At 40.4% G+C, this 20,088-nt stretch overlaps 1 protein-coding gene across 3 annotated transcripts in view; it reads left to right on the forward strand.

Moving 5' to 3' along the window:
• RYR2 (ryanodine receptor 2) overlaps positions 1–20,088 on the forward strand; it is a 749,362-nt gene that overhangs the window by 544,767 nt on the left and 184,507 nt on the right. For all 3 annotated transcript variants that reach the window (XM_075064183.1, XM_075064184.1, XM_075064185.1), the window contains exons 64-68: positions 6,404–6,464; positions 8,115–8,353; positions 12,272–12,353; positions 16,479–16,609; positions 18,305–18,625. In XM_075064183.1, the coding sequence (XP_074920284.1) occupies positions 6,404–6,464; positions 8,115–8,353; positions 12,272–12,353; positions 16,479–16,609; positions 18,305–18,625 (834 nt within the window). The remainder of the gene's footprint in view (positions 1–6,403; positions 6,465–8,114; positions 8,354–12,271; positions 12,354–16,478; positions 16,610–18,304; positions 18,626–20,088) is intronic.

Raw genomic sequence — 20,088 nt, forward strand, 5'->3', positions numbered from 1 at the left:
GCAACTACACACATGTAAATACAAAAAAACAATAACAGCCTATTATTTTTCTACCTTTGTACTTACAACTTGGAAACTGAAGATTAGAAGCTTGAAGATAGAAAAGATCCCCTCTCATAGCTGAGAGCCAGACAAAGACACAGACCCAAACATTCCCTCCCTCAGCCTTTAAAAAATACGGTTTCCTGATTGGTCCTCTGGTCAGGTGTTTGGTTCCCTTTGTTAACCCTTTACAGGTAAAAGAAACATTAACCCTGAGCTATCTGTTTATGACAGAAGGGGGGTCGGGTCAACCAATGTGGAGGGGGCTTCCCTGCCGGCCTGATGGGAGCCACTAAGGGAAAAAGTTTCCAACGTCTGTGTATGTGACGCACGCACACCTAATGTGTAATGGACGTAAACAACACATCTTCGAGAACAACAGTTACGAGAGGTAGGTAACCATTTTTTTGCCAGACAGAAGAGTCTGAAATGTGTTAGCCATACTGGATTACTGGGACTGGATGCCTGGATGGACCACACTCAGGGCAGACTTCAAGAAATAGGACCGACAGTCCCCCAAACTGGTGTTTTATTCTATAATTAGATTCACCAAAAAGCTTCTGCAGTACTACTACACTGGTTAACAAGAAGCCAAATACAGTCCCCATTAGGCATTCCAGCCCTTGACTCCCATCTAGACAGTCTAGTCTAATATAGTGATAGGTTATTGAAAACCCTATTAATCATACTTAAAGTTCTGCCAATCCTAGATCAGGTTACCCTCAGGTCAATATATACTTCAGATCTTACCCAAATAGTACGCTGGTAGCCAATCCTTTGTAAACTAACTAAAGATTTATTAATAAAAGAAAAGAAGGGAGTTATTAAATGGTTAAGGAATCATATATATACAGGTGATTTTCCGTGTTCATGTAACATCACAGTTGTGATCCTGATCTATCTGCTGGCTTGCAAAAGTCTCTTTGGAACTATCCTAAAAGGTTAGAATCCAAATGCAGTTTAGATATAGAGTCTGCTGGAGTTTTTCCATACCTTTTCCAGAGTATTCCATGTAACTACTTGGAAAATCTCAGTCCCATGGATTAAACTTTCCCTGTTCAAAATTGAGCAGACTAGAGATTGAAAGGATCAGGCCAGAGGTTTCTTTTTATAGCTGGTTTTTCAAGTACTTTGCACATAGCATGTGACTGAATATTCTTCTTTGTTGAATACACACTTCCCATCACTTGAAGTTAACATTCTGTTTACTAAGTATACACAGGTAATCTAGTTATACTGATGAATGTAAGGCGAATGCCGATCATAGATTATGTCATGGATATAAAATGAAGACAATATATGTAATTGTTAATTTCCTGCACTGTCTCACATCTTTGATCTTAAGGTCTACTGAACACAGTTGCATACATAATGTAAAGACAATTAAGACATGAAAAGAATAAGCATCTACAAACTAATTTGGTTACGTTGTTAAATTTCTAACAGGATACAGGTAAACACAGACTTAGCATCTACCCTTGATTTCTATTACTGCAAACAAATGGGTTAATTATTGCTGGTCTAGTACATCTCTTTGAAATTCACATACAAGTGAATTGTCCTGGTACAATTGTAATGCCTCATTAAGTTGTTATGAGTCATACACAGGTTGGCTGGTCTGCCAGTGTCACAATTACTAATATTTTTGTTAAGATTATTCTTCAGCATGGAATTACTATATGCTGATTATTGGATAACTGAGGTTTAACAATAATGATTTACTGTTTGAGAGCTGTGTTTGTGCACTCAGGAGAGTACATTTATGCACTTTCATTATTATTAATGGGTTGAATTTTCCACAAATTATTTGCAGTGGAATGAGCCTTTGAAATTATATTTTCCTCATTAAAATGAAATTTCTATGAATAGTTTAAATTGCTTTTCAGTATTGTTTAACTCTGGTATGAGATGCTATCTCATTATTTTCAGAGCTGTCAGTGTATCAGCCCAATTCTTTATTCTCACTATTGATGACAAAGTGACATACAGTCTGAGATAAATGTTAGCCATGCAGTTAGCTGACCAGATTTATCCCATTCACTTTCATGAACAGAGAGGATATTACTCAGGATGAAAACTCTGTGGTGATATAAACTGGGAGGGGGTGCTGCCTGATTGTTTGCCACTTCCTGGGAACTAGTAGAAATCCCTCCATTTAAGGCATCCTGGAGATGAATGTCCATGGGATTTTGAGTGCAGGGTGTTAACACTGAATTTAATCACCAACATCAGTTCCTGAAGTATCTAGGATTTTTTCCTCAAGGTCTCCCATCCAAGTGCTAATTAAACCCAATCATTTTGCTTATGAGATCTGTTGTGATTGTAGCCAGGGTTGAACAACCATTCAGATAACTAGTGATCACACTAGTTTCTAGGATGATTTTAGCCTGAACTCTTTTAATGAAAAATGTTTTTGTACTTGCAGTTTTTATTGTTCTTTTAGCAGTTACTTATGTATACAATTCCTTTAAGGTCTAGTGGTTTCTTAGTTTTGATTTGTACCCTGTTGTTTTAAAGTGTTTTATAATGGAAAGGCTATGTTCTGGATTAGAAGAACGTGTTCTGCATTTGGTTCTAGTGCTGTGCTCTGGCTACAGGTCTGTTTGGACAGACCTGCCACACCTGTGTTACTGCTGTAGAACTTTTTGTGGCATCAGTAAAATTCACTTACTTAGAAACTCCTAATTTCAGGTATTTATAACTCATTTAAAAAAAATCATGGTCATCTGAAATTGATATGTGGTGCTCTCAGCCTAGAAGCAAAATAGTTTCCACACATTTTGAAATAAAAAAGATTGGTCTAGTCTTTATTAATTTAGTGGCATATATACATAAATTAAAAGTGAGGGCACCCCAATTGTTTGTTTGTGTTTCTGTGTGTCAAAAACACAGTGGAAACAACTAAATGCTCTAAGTCTAAAGAAATGAAAAGCCCGGAATTCTCACTGTCCCTGCTTCCATGTTTGAGAAGCCTATAGTGCTGTGAAGATGTTGGGCCAAATTCACCCATATGAGTAAGAGCATAATTTTTCCTGACATGTCTAGGGCAGACAATCCAGGAGGAAAGGAGCATACATGCTAATCCACAAAATTCTCTAATTTATAATGGTCTCCGAATCATTGGCAATAGTTTTACTATAACTTTGAGTATAATAAGGACTGAGGTATTTTGAATACTTTTCTCAAAATTAGGTCCAAACAAAACATCTATGTGAAGTTCAAAAATGTTTAGTTTGCTCTTTACAGTATTAACAATTCAATTTTCCTTGGCTACATCCAGAATCAGAACCAGTGCTTTGAAAATACCTCATGACAGTTTCTTCTCACAGTGTTTCCAGGCAAAACAAAATAAGGAAGTACTGGAAATCTCATAATGGACCTCATTCTTGCAAAATTTCCAGGCACTTTTCCAGGCCAAAGAGGTTCAGATAAGGATCTGAACTTCGGATACTTTTCCAAATATCTCAACTATTTGAAGTTAAAAAATCTGTAGACATTGGTGATGCTATGGTCTATTTGGGAAAACATACTTGTGGAGGAAGGCTGTAACCTTCAGTTGCTGCTGTGCTAATTTGCATGAGGAAGATTATAGGAGAGGAACTGAAGCACATGCACCACAATCCTCCAAAAATACGTTCTGCTTACCATTAGGAATAGGAAAAATCATAGATGTCAAAAAGATACGGATCTTGTGATTTTTAGTTCTCTCCACAATTACTAAGCTTTCTTTAAAAAAAAAAAAATAAATAAAATTACCCTTTCTGTTCTGAAAATATAGTTGTCATGGACTATGTCTTCACTACACGTCTTTCTCAACAATATACGGCCCCACCAGTAGTAGGAACAATGGAAGTGCTAGTGTAGATAGATCATCAGTGTTCTAACTACTGTTGTCATCTAAACATGTTGAATACATGTTGGGCAGAGGTTTCCAAATGGATCGTGATTATATTACAATAACTAAATGAAGAGTAGTGAATTAAGGCTGGTTTTTTTACCTAAGTCTCAGTTCCTGCAAAGACTTGTGCATGTGAATGGTCCCACCAAAGCTAAATTAATCCTGTTTATACGTTTTTTTTTCAAAATTTTGAGTTTTTGGAATTCTTAAACTTTGTTTAATTTCTCAATCTTTTAATATTATTCCGTATAAGTCTTTTATATGTCCCAGTGAAGTTTTGTCCTATTTTTACTATCAGAAAGAAAGCATGTGCACACGTCTCCTGTGGGGGTAGTCCTAAAAATTGGCTAGTTTTCAGCATGTTTAGACTACTTGCTGGCTCCACCCTACTGACCCTCACTATATAGTCTAGCTGACCCTGATAAAGCACATGACTCTTCCTGTGAATGTAAATAAGAGACTGTATCAACCAGTTCCTGCTGTGAGATCATGAGTAAGGCGAAGATTTTTTTCACGGTTATTTTTAGTAAACATCATGAACTGGTCACAGGCAGTAAACAAAAATTCACGGAGCCCATGACTTCTCTGTTGTTTTACTACAAATAATTGGGGGCAGGGCTAGGTAGGGGGGAGGAATGGAGCCTTATTCGAGGGAGATGACTGACAGGCTGAGCTCCCAGCCATGGGGGGTGCACAGCCCCTGCTCCAGAGCTGGGCCAGCTGCGGGATAGGTGTGAGTGACTCCCACTGCAGCCCCTGCCAAGCCCTGGCCACAGTGGCAGGAGGCACGTGACTCTGGGAAGCTGCAAGGGGAGTATGTGCCCCCAGCTGCAGCCCCTGGTGAAAGCCGCGGGGCTAGGATGCACCACTCCAGCTGCAGCCCCACCAAGCCCAGACCCCCGTGGGACTAGGGTGCATGGCCCGGCTGCAGTCCCGCCAAGCCTGGGACACTGCAAGGCTGGGGCGCATGGCCTGTGCCAGGACCCTGCCAAGCCCAGGAAGCCGTGGGGTTGCGTCGCACAGCCTGACTGCAACCCTGCCAAGCCCAAGACACCACAGGCCTGGTGCACCAGTCCCCCACCCAGCCCGGGACGCGTCGAAGCTGGGGCACATGGCCTGGCTGCAGCTGCTGGCAGAAACTGCAGGGCTGGGGCGCACGATCCTGGCCCCTGCCAAGTCCAGGATGCGTCAGGCTGGGACGCATGTCCCCCACCAAGTCTGGGATGCATCGGGGATGGGGCACACATCCCTGGCTGCAACCCCCAGTGGAAGTTGCGGGTATTGGGCCCTCAGCCCCAGCTGCATCCCCCGATTCCAGCTGTAGTCCCCTAGAGGAAGCAGCAGGGTTGGGGCTTGCAGGGTCCTGGTTCCAGCCAGCCCCAGTTGCAGGGCAAGGGCGCACAGTCCTGCCTACTGTTCCTGAAAACCTAGACATCACGGAGGTCCAGTAAAGTCATGGAATCCATGACTGCTGGGATCTCCATGAGTAAATTGTAGCCTTAATTATGAGTAATGTAAAGAAGCCCTTCCAAATGCCACCATTGTCTCTACTTCTCTACAGTCTGCCTTTTGAAAACCTCTATTTCACTGAAAAAAAAATTTTCATTGTATGTACAACTCAGTGTTTAAAAACATACTACTACTTGACTGTTGGCTACTGAAGACCAACTAATTTTAGAATTGTAGAAAGGAAAGAGAGAATTCCACATTTTTAAACAAGTGGGGGAATTAACTGTAAAACAGTGTAAATAATATATATGGATCATGTATGTATGGCCTAATTCTGCCCTGTGTGTTAACTAATGAGACTCCTTATTTCATTGGATGACATCCATTTATGCCAATGTCTGAATTTGTGCTTTATACTTCATCATAAGAAAGCTTATTATAAAGTGTTAGGTGGAGAACTTCAAGAGTTGTGAGAAGTATTTGTTGTTTTTCAGGTACAGATATCTGATTTGAAAGAGCCCATAGTAGATCACTTCAGCTGTTCAGGGTCTAACATCTTTGTCATCTTATATGAATGCTTGTCTCTTGTACCAGTGAGGCAGCACCAAACTGAGAGCATCAGATAACCTTTGTTATCTGAGAGAGAGAAAATAAATGCTCAGATAAACTGGAATCAATTGAAGTGAAATTTTCAACAACTTAAGTGAAATGCAAATAGTACACTGCAGCTCTAGTTAACTTCACATCTAAGTGCCTCATGAGTGCCTCAGATGTTTGAGGGAGAGATGCTTTGAGTGCCTCAGCTATTTGATAAGAGATGCTTTATTGTCTGTGTAAACAAAGTTAATGCAACAAACCGCATGTTTTTAACTTGACTGTTAAAATCATGCAGAAGCTGAATTGTGCCTCTGCTGTGTTACTTACTGTTTCTTTGAAAATACAAATGTTAACAAAAATAGGACTGCTTTAATGCAAACTCATTTTAATTGGTGGATCATTTTGCTTCCTGTTTAGGAAATGATGCAACATCAATAGTCAACTGTCTTCATATACTTGGCCAGACTTTAGATGCAAGGTAATGCTGAATACATTTTCTAAAGTATAAAAAAAAATCACTTAAACCCAAATAGCACAATAGCTGGTTATCTGTACATGGCTACAGAATTTCTAAAATAAAAAAGGGTTGTCCTGCTGAAAAAGTTCCTATACTGAATGTTGCTTCATTATTATTCTTGATAACCTGAGTTTTTGGTAATACAATATAGAGTTTTTCATCTGTAACTCGCTGTTTCAACTCCAGGCCAATTCAGTAGTGACCCAAAACTGCTGGCTATTTATGGGTTTTGTCTTGAGTGGATAAGTTTCTCAAAAACTGTCATAACTATTGAAAATAATTCATTATTTTGCTTACAACCTTATGATCAGAGAAGCCAAAAATTGAATGGGCATCGAGTGAGGTGTGCTTTCACTCTTTTGAGTATGTTTTCACTGCTGAGCTAACTTGGGCTATTATTTGAGATTTGCTTCTAACCTCTCACCTGTTCACACACAAAAGCTCTGACCTGAGTTTAGTGGTGTTTTCAGCCCAGGCTAGCTGACTCAGCTGGGTCTATAGGCTAACGTGTGGCTGTTGCATTCATTCAGGCCAGTAAAGTGCCCATTTTGCAAGGAAGATGCGGGCTAAACCACTCAAGTGCTGATAGTCCTCGGATGCCCTCCCCTCAGTTCCCTCCAACGTGTCCAGAAGCACTGAGAAGTTCTCCCATAATTCGCTAGGTAGAAGAATCGCAGAGCAGCTCACTTACAGCAGTGCTAAGAACCATGGTATGTGCCTCCCAGACATCCTGGTGACACATGGGCGAGTGCAGTAGCAGTGAGGATATAGGGACTTGAATATGGCTTTGCATTATGGCTGCTCACAGGTAGGCTAGGTTAACCCAGGTGCCAGTCATCCAAGTTAACTCTGCAGTGAAGACATACATGGAAAGGTCCCTTTAGGTCAGGATTGAGGCACATATGTATATCTGTACATGGAAGCTTGCATTGCTGCCACCTGTGCAGTACATAGTCTATGAATAAAATAGGTTACTTTAGTCTCCTGGGTTGTCAAGCCTTTGTCACCTGGACTGATTTCTCTCTCACAATCAAAATGAAAACTCTGTGAAATTGTCCTTTTCTATGAATAGAGGACCTCCTACAGTCAACTCAGCTAGCCATGTGTTTCTGTTTGAAGGCAGTGACACTGAATTACAATATTGGATACAAGTGATTGTAGTTCTATAACAAACATGTTCATGTTGCTCTTTTTCTACTAGAGATTTTAACAGTGCTTTCAGAAAACCCACTCTGATTTTTAAGATTGCTGAAGCAAAATCTGGCTATGATAGTTGGGTAGGCATTTTGGGTGGCAATTTAAACAACCATAAGATTCCTATTCTGATTGTTTAGTTGGCTTCCTCATTCCTTGTTTTTATGAAGCATCTAAGCCTTTCCTTAAGAAGCCTTGTCAGTGTAAAATGAATTGAAATCCTTTCAGGTCTGCAGAGTGACACTCTGACGCTGCTTTTCAATTGGAAGGTGCTTTCTTTAGGGAAAGAAGTTTTTACCCAATAGGAAGGTTTTCCCAAGATCTTATGTATCTTTTTTATATCATCCAAGAATAGACGTTGTTCCGTGGTTTCTCTAACAGAATATGATCTTTAATTCTTTTATATGTAATGCACAGGACTGTGATGAAGACTGGTCTGGAGTCTGTTAAAATGGCATTGAGAGCATTTTTGGATAATGCTGCAGAAGATCTGGAGATGACAATGGAAAATCTTAAGCAAGGCCAGTTTACACACACAAGAAATCAACCAAAGGGGGTGACACAAATCATAAACTACACCACAGTGGCTCTCCTGCCAGTGCTCTCTTCATTATTTGAACATATTGGACAGCATCAATTTGGAGAAGATCTAATATGTATGTATTATTTAGAAATGTCAGGCAGCTAACGATCTTTATTGTTTTGTACTGAGGGTTATTACAGTTTGGGTTCTAATATATGGGGACAAACCCTGACAAAACTCTGCCAGAATTTTCACTGATTTAAATGAGAATTTGTTTTAAGCTTAGAATAAGGTCTGCAGGTTTTATCCCATTGTTTAAAAATATGGGAGGGAGTGTGCTTTTGTGGTTAGGAGATAGGATTAGAAATCTGGATTATATTTCTGGCTTTGCCATAGTCTTGCTATGTGATCTTGCATAAATCACGTAATCTCACTCTGCATAAATTTATCAATCTATAAAATGGGAATAATAATATTTATCACACAGGCGTGTCGCAAACTTAACTTTTGTATAGAACTTTGAAGTTCTCTCATGAAAGCTGTTGTAATGCAACCTCATTCATTCAAACTTGCAAGCAAAGTTATGCCACCTGTCTTTAGCTACGAACGTGACCTTGTTTCAATTAATGGGATGTTCAAATGGGTGCATGAGGCAGAGCAAGAGGAACTGCTGAAGACATCTGCAAGGGGCTGATGTGGGAAGGTACTTTTGACGCTCCATTTCTGTTGAGTGCAGGAGCACAGTTGATGCAGAGCCTAAATTTTGTAAATCACCTAATTTCGGTGGGACTAAAGCTGTTCTCTTGCAGTTCCTCTTACAGTCCACAATGCAGAGTTTCAATCTTGTGCTGTTTAGAATCCCCACAGGAATTCTTAAAGCCAGCTCCCCCTCTATTGTGGGCAGCAATTTTTCTTCCTGAAAGCTGGCCAGCTCAGAAATGGAGAATTGTTGAAAGAGGAGTCCATCCACGGAGGATCTAGAAAAAGAGACTGAAATGCAACCATCTGCATTTTCTGTGTCTGAGAAAATATAAAATAGCTATGTGGAAAATGGTTTTCTGATATTTATAATTTGACTGGGTGATGCTATACTATAAGTTTTATTTCTTTATCAATTATGGTTGAAGACATTTAATTTCACTGTCTAAAAACGTAATCCAAAAGTAAAAAGCTGTGGGACTATATGCCATCTGTAGAAGATCGGGTATACACCTTCTACTCCTTTTTGTTTTCTGATCCAGATAGAATTTCATCATTAGCCTCTGATAGTTTATTACTTACACAATTTTAATCACCTATTCTTTCTATGTGATTGTTATTCAGTTATTATAAACCCACTAACAGTATGAATTGTTGGTTAATTTGAACTGTGCTTACCTATTTTACGCAATACACAAGAGCACCACTTCTCTTCACATTGTGTTTTAGGAATAATAGCCTTTTCGCTGCAGTGTCATTCCAGTTTGTGTATTTTTTTCCCTCAGTTGGACAGTTACTTCTTAGCGCTGGGCAGTTTTATCTGTTATTGTTAATAAATTTTGAAAAAGTGTTTTATTCAGATATGACCATTATTGGCTTTAGAAGAGACTCTCTGGAATAGCTCTTCAGTGGGAGGAGTTAACTAGAGTGTCAGCCCAGTCAATCAAAAATATCTGCCTCTCCTTCATGCAGTGTGAGAGATTGAAAAACCATCACTACTGAATTTATGGTCCCATCCCCCTACCAGAATGAAAAACATCTGGGTGAATGAGACAAATTTTCTCAGTCTCTTTATTTATACTAGTGTAATGACCATCACCTTGGCTGACAGTGCGTATTGAACAGAAGACCTGCAGAGCTGAAAGTAGCTTGAACTAAAAAGCCAATCTGTAGCTGGCATGGTAACAATCTCAGATTGTCTATAGACTGGACATAGTGGGGGGCATGTAGCATAGAGACTACTGGGTTACGTACTTCTTCTGGACAGAATATGCTCATCCTGAGTGTCGGAGGCCCACATCTGCTCAACGCCTGGATGAGCTCCCACTTATGTTATGTACACCATCTTGAACTGGGGACCCCAGAGCTAAAAACATTAATCTCTACATCTTGAGCTAAAAAAAAACAAAACCCCAGACCCTTTAGCAGGCAGTTGTAACTAGAGCTGGTTGGAAAATGTCCGGTGAAACAGAGTTTTGTCAGAAACTGCTGGTTCATTGAACCTGAAATGTGAATGTGAACGTGAATCGGATTGAGTGAACTGTAGTCGAATCACAATCATAGTTCTGACTGGCGGGCAGCTGGGGAGCCCTAGTTTCCAGGGTCTTTGGCTATGGGGCAGCAGCACCATGCCAGTGTTTCCAGGTCCCTTGCCATACAGTTGGGAGCCTGAAAGCAGGGCCGGCTCCAGGCACCAGCTCAGCAAGCAGATGCTTGGGGTGGCCAAGGAGAAGGGGCGGCACGTCAGGCTCTTCGGTGGCAATTTGGTCGCAGGTCCCTCCATCCCTCTCGAAGGGAAGGACCTGCCGCCAAATTGCCGCCGAAGAAGAAAGCAGTACACTGAAGCTGCCACCGATCATGATTGCGGCTTTTTTTTTTCCCGCCACTTGGGGCAGCAAAAACCCTGGAACCGGCCCTGCCTGAAAGCCCTGAGCTGGGGTGTCTCAGGGCTTCCAAACTCCCTGCCATGGAACTGGGAGCCTGGCAAAACTGGCTCTGCGGAAGAGCACATGGAAGCCCTGAGAACTTGGACTGTAGCTGGGCCTCTCAGGGCTTCTAGGTTCACTGCTGCAGAGCTGGGAACGTGGAGGTCCTGGGATGTTCTTCCAATGTCCAGGGGCTCCAGAGCAACCTAAAGCCTGTTGAACCAGCTTCCCTGAGAGTCAAGCAGCCTGTGGAGCCAGCTGACCCAGGATTTTGGAAGCCCTGTGGTCCCTGGCGCAGGGCTCTCTGCAGGGCAGGGCTGTGCCAGAGCCACAGACTCTGGGGCCCCCAGCTGCTGCTGACTGAAATTTAGCTTCTTTGTCTATTTCACTGCTCTTGCCAGTCTGTGGAGTATATTGTTTCAGAAATACCATATGTTAGTGTTTCCAAAACAATTTGGGGGGGAATTTCTCATTCATGAGAAATTTCAAAAAAACATAACCTCAATCTCTCAGTGCTGTTTGCTGAAAAAATAGCATAGGGGAATTGAAAAAAATAATATGGAAAACTGAGAAAAAGTTGTAATGTAATCACTTTTGGGGCGGGGGGAAGGGAGCCATGTCATCAATTTTTTCTCCCCAATTTGATCAATTCAGTTTTTTACAGCTGCACATGGAAAAACAATGTTGTTCTTTACACTAGAATTCATAATGTGATGATTGTTATTCCTAAAACAAGCAATGAAGAGAAAAATTGTTGGGGGGATCAGGTGATCATTTTGTTTTGGTTCCCTTGCCTGACTAATGAATACATCATTTAGATGTAGCTTTCTAAAAATGAGGTAATATCATTAAATATAATTTACAGAATTAAAAATCTGTTCAGCAAGAGTATTTTCCCACTGTTGTATATTTTTCAAAGCATAATGCATTCTTAAATTGGTTAGTTCCCTGATTATATTTTCCTTTTACTCATTTAACACTTTAGATGATTGCTCTGGGAATTCCCTGCTTTTAAAGTACCAGCAATTGGAAAAGATTCAGTACACTGTATTGCATAGATTATTTCATAAATCAAATCTCAGCTTCTATAACTATGCATAATCCTAACAAAGATGGTTTGCTATTTTTCACAGAAAAATAGAGCATGCTAATGGTACATTGAATATGATATTATTCTCAGTATATGCTTTCTATTGAATTAAGTGGAAATTTTTCATAAAAAGCAATGTCAGCATCTGGCCGTCGGACTACTTTTTGTATTTACACAGTGATTTCTATAGATGATGTTTGGTAGCTTGTACTCATTAGTATGCACGTTGTCAAGTCAAATATAATTAGATTGTCTCTATATTTTAAGCCCACTATGTAGTACGAAAATGAAATGCAGTAAAACCTTTTTCTCTTACTTCTCTCCCCCTTTCCCTTAGTGGAAGATGTTCAGGTCTCTTGTTACAGAATATTGGCCAGCTTGTACTCTCTAGGAACCAGCAAGAGTATTTATGTGGAGCGGTAAGATGAAAAATCATGTACATAATTGTGATCTTCATATATACACTTAGCTGTATACGTAGACATCATGTGCACTCTTTATTAGAATGTTGTTTTCCAAGGTGGAAGCACAAAAAGGAGTGTGGGGAGAAGTTGGAGAGGAGGGCAAAAATCAAGCTCCCTTTAATAGAAAAGAGAGTTTTGGTAATAACTATACTGGATTTATTATAATTTTCTTTAAACATTTGCATATAACTGTGTAAAAAGATAGTCTTCAGTTAGAACTGAAAAGGTTTTTAGTCTAAAATATGATATTTCTTGCTTCCATTGGGACTGCAGGATCTGACTTTTTTGTATAATACAAGCAGTATTAATTGCAAGGGGAACTTAGACAATTTATGAGTTCCAGAAGGGGAAATTGCAAATTTTCATTACAATTAGTTTTATAATGGTTGCTTGTAGATTGATTAACTGTACTATATTTTATGGTTATCCCTCATTTATTTTTGTTCATGACAGATATTAAAAACTTGGTGTTTTCACATTTTGTAAATAAAATGTTACATGTTCATTTTGCAATTTCATTCTAATGAGTAAGAAATCCAGTCAGAATTATTGAATTTTGTCATTCATGATTCTGTTAACAAATCAAATGAAAAAATCATAATGCATCAAAAATGTACTTTTTGCATTTGTACTTCAAGTAGAGGAGGGTCTGAGCTATAAGATTCAAGACTGAATCTTGAATCCTGTCTGGATGGGCTCATTCTCAAAAAATCACTGTTGAAAATAATCAGTGATTCTACAGAATCAGTCAAATAGGCCATAAAGCATGACAGAGAGAGAACTTTATTCATAACCCTTTGTACTTATATCACACTTTCATCAAAACACTAATTAAACCTTACAACACTCTGCAGCATCTCATTAATTATCTACAGTCTGCAGAGGGGGAAACTGACAAATAGGAAAGATCAAGTGATTTGCTCAAGGTCACAGCAAAGCAGTAGCAGACCCAGAATAGCACTGAGGAGTGTAACTTCCTTGCCAGAGTGTCTGTTCTCTACCCCCTTCCATTAATTCTCATACCTTGTATACAGTTAGGGTTGCCAACTTTCTAATATTCTAATCACACAAAACTGAATGCCTTGCCCCTGCCCCACCCTTCTCTCAGACCCCACCCAGGCCCCGTCCCCACTCACTCCATCCCCCTTCCCTCCATTGCTCACTTTCCCACACCCTCAGTCACTTTCACTGGACTGGGGCAAGGGTTTGGGAGAGTGTGTGCGCTCCGGCTGGGGAGGTGCTTTGGGGTGGGGCAGGGGAAGAGGGGTTTGGGGTCTAGGAGGGAGCTCAGTGCTGGGACAGGGGTTGGGTTGTGGGAGGCACTGCAGGGTGCAGGCTCCAGGAGAGAGTTTGGGTGCAGGAGGGGGCTCAGGGCTGGGGCAGGGGATTGGGTGCAGACTCTGGGAGGAAGTTAGGGTGCAGGAGGGGGTTCTGACTTAGGGCAGCTCCTGGTCAGCAGCGCAGCAGGATTAAGACAGGCTCCTTGTGGCTCCCGGAAGCAGATGGCATGTCTGCAAGGGGTGGCCAGGCAGCTCAGCACAGTGAATGCTACTTACACCCACAGGTGCCACCCCTGCAGCTCCTATTGGTCATAGTTCCTGGTCAATCAGGGGCGGCTCCAGGCCCCAGCATGCCAAGCGCATGCTTGGGGCGGCATGCCGCGGGGGGCGCTCTGCCGGTCACCGGGAGGGCGGCAGGCAGGCAGCCTTCGGCAGCATGCCTGTGGAGGGTCCACTGGTCCCCCGGCTTTGGTGGGACGCCTGCGGGAGGTCCACCGGAGCCGTGGGACTGGCAACCGGCAGCGCACCCCCCCGCAGCATGTCACTGTGCTTGGGGCGGCGAAATGTCTAGAGCCGCCCCTGTGGCCAATGAGATCTGAGGAGTCAGCACTCAGGGTGGTGGCAGTGCGCAAAGCTTCTCTGATCACTTGTGTGTCTAGGGGCTGCAGGGACATGTTGGCCACTTCTGGGAGCTGTGTGGAGCCAGGGCAGGCAGAGAGCCTGCCTTAGTCCCACTGCGCCACCAACTGGAATTTTAAAGGACAGGTGCTGACCAGAGCCTCCAGGGTCCCTTTTTGACCGGGTGTTCTGGTCGAAAACTGGACACCTGGCAACCAGTTTGGGAGTCAGAATGTAAGGTTGCAACAAGTCAATATAAGTTACACTGTTTCAGCTATCAAAATTCAGGGATTCTGTACTATGTAAACTTGTTTCTTTTACAAATCACTGCATACTGGTAAAAGGGCTCTGATTTGCATGACGATTGATGTTATTTCTCAGTAGCCCTTAGTCTGGAAAACCTTGTATTCTATCAAAGAATCATTATTAGCTAATAAGAGTGGAAGGATGTGCAACTCTAGAGAGAGATGCATAATCACTGTACTCCAAATGGCTACTGCCTTCAGAACTGCTATCTATCTATAACGCTGTGCTCACAACAAACATGACCACCTCAGCCTTTGACATCACCCCCACTTGTCACCCCATCTAGTCATGAATAGAATTAAATTTAAAAATAATTACTCTCCAATGCAGAATAAAAATAGATGCAATTTCAAGTGAATGCTCTCCATGTGGCATATATTTTACGTATTGGTCTTATATGATATTATATATTGACTCTCACAAGAGCTATTGTGAAAGTGAAGTGGCCTCTTTCACCTATTAAAGTCCACAAACATCAGTGCATATAGAAAGCGGATAGCATGCTATCTTATAGATGTATGTGAAACAGGTTCTTTTCACGTGGACATTATGTAGGTCAGGGAGGAAATCAGGAGGGGAAATAGCTATGAGAAATATGATGGAGTCAAAAGCTGAAGTTCCTGTGTTTATTGTGGGTATTATGGATTGGGAACTCAATGGCATTCTATTACAGCAGAAACTCTAGGTTTCTCCTTTCTCGTGGGTCAGAAAGGAAGGCAGGATTTTGACCAAACTGCAGAATTTCTGTGACTTTTAGGAATCTCCTCAAGTTCTCCAGTTTGATTCTTACTTCCTCATGCATGTTTTAGTCCAAAAGAAATTAAAAATGGCTTGTTCATCTCTTGATACTATCTTTATTTAAAGCTGCCCACAGGCTTTTCAGAATGGTACAACACCTGATAGTCATTTTGACAATCACATACTACAATAAAATTGACTAGACTGTGGGACCTAATGTCTCCTCTATACAGGAAAATTGATAACCACAAAAATTTTTTATATTTAAACAATATCATTTTTTCTACAACAACATACTCCCTACATGTTTTTATGTCAACTCTTTTGTTTTTAAGATATTCTGTGGGACCAGGATTTCTTTGCCTCCTTGAGATGGGAGTAATTTATTTTCTGCGACAATGTTTTTTTCTGTGTGAGAAGCCACACCGTTGAGCCTTGGGGTTCCAAAGTTGAGGGGAGACATGTCTCAGATAGCATAGACTGACACATTTTCTCTTATATCAGAAGGAATCAGACTGGGTGGTTTTAATTTACAGGGGTGGGAAAACAGCAAAAGTTTTAGCATAGTAAAAACTTGAGAGTATATCTGAATAATTCAGTAATAACAATATCCCATCTATATCAGACTTTGGCTTTTGGGCAGGTCCAGGAGATGATTATTACTTATCTCACAAAAAGGAGAAATGCCCTCCAGTTATCATTTAGATATAATGGTGGTAGCATTTGGCCTCTTGATCCATCAGTTTATTCGGTAGCATTCTCTCAGTAGGAGACACAGTTTAGTCAGTATTATTGGAAATTGAGAGGAAAATAATAGGATTACTATCATTATTGTTATTATACTAGTGCTGTGTTTTCCTTGTATGCTCCTTGATAGCTCTCGGCAAATATAAGTAGGCCCAGCTTTGACATTTTATATATAACATTTTATTTGTGTAATGGCAGAAGGTTAATGTCCTCAGATATCTGTTAAATGTATTTTTCTGTTACTGTGTAGATATAATTATGTAGCAGATTCTCTCTTTGCGAAGATTATAGTTTGTAATAAAAGGAAGGATGGTACTGAACTAGCTTTGCGTATATTCAATCAGAAAAAATGTGTGTGTATATATAACGATGAGCATTTGTGAATTCACAGGCAGCGCTCAGCCTTAGGAGAATGTTTGGCTGCTTTTGCTGGTGCCTTCCCTGTGGCCTTTTTGGAAACTCATCTGAACAAACATAATACCTACTCTATCTACAACACCAAGTCTGCAAGAGACAGAGCAGGTACATCCAGAACCTCACAGGCAGGCATTTTAACATCTGGATTTCACACACAATTGTGGTTGTCTTATTCACTGCATTTTTACATACATTTTCTATTACAACAATCCTCCCTTTCATTTACTGATGTGTTTCTATTCATTTGCTAGAATGGTAGGTTAAATCTTGCAAAAATCAGTGTTTTTCATTCTTTTTTGAGCTGCCCAATATTGCATATGGAGATATTCTTATTATTTTGGAATTAACTTGCTAAACTAGTTCCACTTCATTCTGATCATGTTGATACATTGCAAAATGGAATAAATTTGTAATATCAGAAGCTATTTGTATTGTATATAAATAAGTGCTTTTATAGAAGATTTTATATGTCTTACACAGGTAGAGATTTTAATACTGCCTACTATCATAAATAAAATAGCATATCTTAATGAACAGTTTTAGTTCCTCATCTCTCATTTTCAGCCTCAACTCTTTCTGGGACTTATCTGTATCTTTAATTGGGGCTAAATATTTTGATACATTGTATGTCCATAACAAGTAAATACTTAGGATAGCATGACATAAATTGCTTGCTGTGGTGTACTCTGTATTTTAAGTGTAGGAAATACCACAGCAAAGGCAAATACAAATAAGTAAACATTTGTTCATGTAGATGCCCCTTCAGAGGGCTATTTAATAAAAACATAGTTGGGGAATTAATGCTGTGCCTTATGCTGTTCCCTATTGGAAATATTTTAGAGGTTCTACTGGTTAACTTGTATTATTTTAAACTACAGTGGGTGAAATTAAAAACTGGACTGCTACCTATAGAATATAATTTTATTTTGTTATGTCTCATTCTAAATTTAATGCATACCACAAATATACCTCTACCCCAATATAACGCGACCTAATATAACATGAATTTGGATATAACATGGTAAAGCAGCACTCTGGGGGGTGGGGGAGGACTGCACGCTCGGGCGGATCAAAGCAAGTTCGATATAATGCAGTTTCACCTATAACGCGGTAAGATTTTTTGGCTCCCGAGGACAGCATTATATCGAGGTAGAGGTATATTAAAAAAATGAAAAACACTATGCTACAGTATACAACAATTACAACAATGTCATCTTATGTATAACTTCACCCACTCAATTTTAAAAGAAGAGCAACTGATTCATTCTTCTGTAGAGCTACAGTAGTCTGTCTGGCAAATGTCAGTGTCTATATTAATAAGTAATGTGTTCTGGTAATTGTGGTACATCCACAGTAGCCTATACTGTCTCTTGTGGAAAGAAATATCCTTTTATTAATAGTAATAATAATAATTTGAATTTACTTTTATTGAGGATTTCAAAATGCTATCCGAACTTCAATTGAGCAGCTCTGTGAACAAATATGTGTGATGTATTCAGTGTTAAAATGAGACGTAGCCTGATTTTGAAAAACAGCCCAGAGTATAGGCCGATACAAACAATTTGGCTCCAACTTCAGTACTGGCACTAATCTTACTATACAAGTTGACACTTCCATTGAAGCTGATGTATAACTCTCTACTCAGTTCCATAAAAGCATTCTTTCTTTGTGTCTAAAGCTTTATCAGCCAGATGGACATCTTGTGAAAGAGAAGATAAAAGTAGAATGGAAAAACATTTGGATATAAATATTTATGTGTGTTTTCTCTTTGTGTTACATTTTATTTTTTTTATTTTCTAGCTCTTAATTTGCCAATCAGTGTAGAAGAGGTTTGTCCAAAAATTCCTTCCCTGGAGAAGTTAATTGAAGAAATAGTGGAATTGGCAGAGTCTGGTATTCGTTACACACAAATGCCACATATCATGGAAGTGATACTGCCTATGCTGTGTAGCTACATGTCGCACTGGTGGGAACATGGGCCAGAAAACAATCCTGACAAGGCTGAAATGTGCTGCACAGCCTTGACCTCAGAGCACATGAACACTCTGTTGGGTAACATACTGAAAATCATCTATAACAACCTAGGGATTGATGAGGGGGCCTGGATGAAGAGATTAGCAGGTAAGATTTGAAGATATGAATAATTTGAGTCTGATTCTTTTCCCACTTACATCAGTTCACATTGACTTCAATGGATTTACTCTATATTTATCCCACTTGAAGTTGGAAGAGAATCAAGTCCATATTTTACAGTCTCTTTGAATAATGCAAAGTCTAATTAAATGAAACAATAAGACAGCAGTTCTTTGAAAGAGAGATGATATATTTTAAAATAATTGGTATATATCGTATTGAACTTCATAATAAATTTTCCTCCTTCAAAAGCATGGGCATCCCTGCATTGTAATATGCCATTTACTGAACTGAAAGAATTATATTTCTGCCACCAATTTATCTATATGTACAGAAGGCAATTGTGTGCTATTCCAAAATCTGGTTTTTAAGTGTTGTCATTAGACTTTATGATTAACACTCTGTCACCATTCCACAGGGTCTGTCTAATGCTCCAGTTTCTAACTAGTCCCTTGGGAGTGTGATCCCTTTAATGTACTTGGGGCCCAAGGATACACACAGTTCCAAGGATCCAGAACTGAGTCTTCAGGCACCAACAAACCCTGTCTGTCTCTATGGTTCCTTGCAGTGAGTCCAGCCAAAGCCAGACTCCTGCGGAAGGCTTGTGCTGTGTCCCTTCAGGGTGCAGTACTCGTAGTGATTATTTGCAGCAACTCCAGGCAGCCTTTTCCAAACAAGGCAACAATTTATTTGTCACCTGATGTACAGAGTCTGAAAGTCCTTAGGTTAGGGTAGAGAAGCAAAGGTTAAGAGTTCAGCATGGCCAACGTTAGGCCAGGGCTCCCTTGAGCCATGCTACCATCAAAGCTATCTAGGCTCTCCCTCTGTCTTGGTTCCTAGTCCCAGGTGTGTGTGTTCCTGTGTCTCTCCAAAGGCCAGCTCTTAACCCAGCCATCTGACTCCTTTCTGCTTTGTTCTCCAGCTGTAGCCTTTGCTCTGCTTCTCCATGAAGAGATATTGGGGGGAATCTCCTTCTCCTTGGCTGTTGGTTCCTAGATGTGAATGTCCTGGCCATTGGGGTTCCCACTGTCTTTCTGGATCCTCCACTGATACGGGTTGGTTCCAGCCAATCCTTTAATGACCCATTCATACCACCCCAAACAGTTACAAGACTCAACCCTCATATCTTCTGCTTTGCCCTATGGGCAGCTTTTTATACTCCGTACATAGGAATGCAAAGCACAGGGAAACTGAGGCCCTCATAGGAATCATAAAAATATCAGAATTTCCTCTTCAGCATACACTCCTTTGAGATGGGGGTGGCAGTTCATAGCTACTTTTAGATGGTGTTTTTTTTTAAGATGATACTACATTGGGTCTTACTGAAAATCACAAAAGTGAAAGGCTGAAAACACTGTTGATTTGTTGATTTGTCACCTTGTAAAACTTTTATCATCTTCCTGGAAAAGTCACTTCTGTCCTCTGATTCAATTTCACATGACTTTTCAATG

This window comes from Chelonoidis abingdonii, chromosome 3, assembly GCF_003597395.2.
Source record: "Chelonoidis abingdonii isolate Lonesome George chromosome 3, CheloAbing_2.0, whole genome shotgun sequence".
Classification (NCBI taxonomy): Eukaryota; Metazoa; Chordata; order Testudines; family Testudinidae; genus Chelonoidis; species Chelonoidis abingdonii.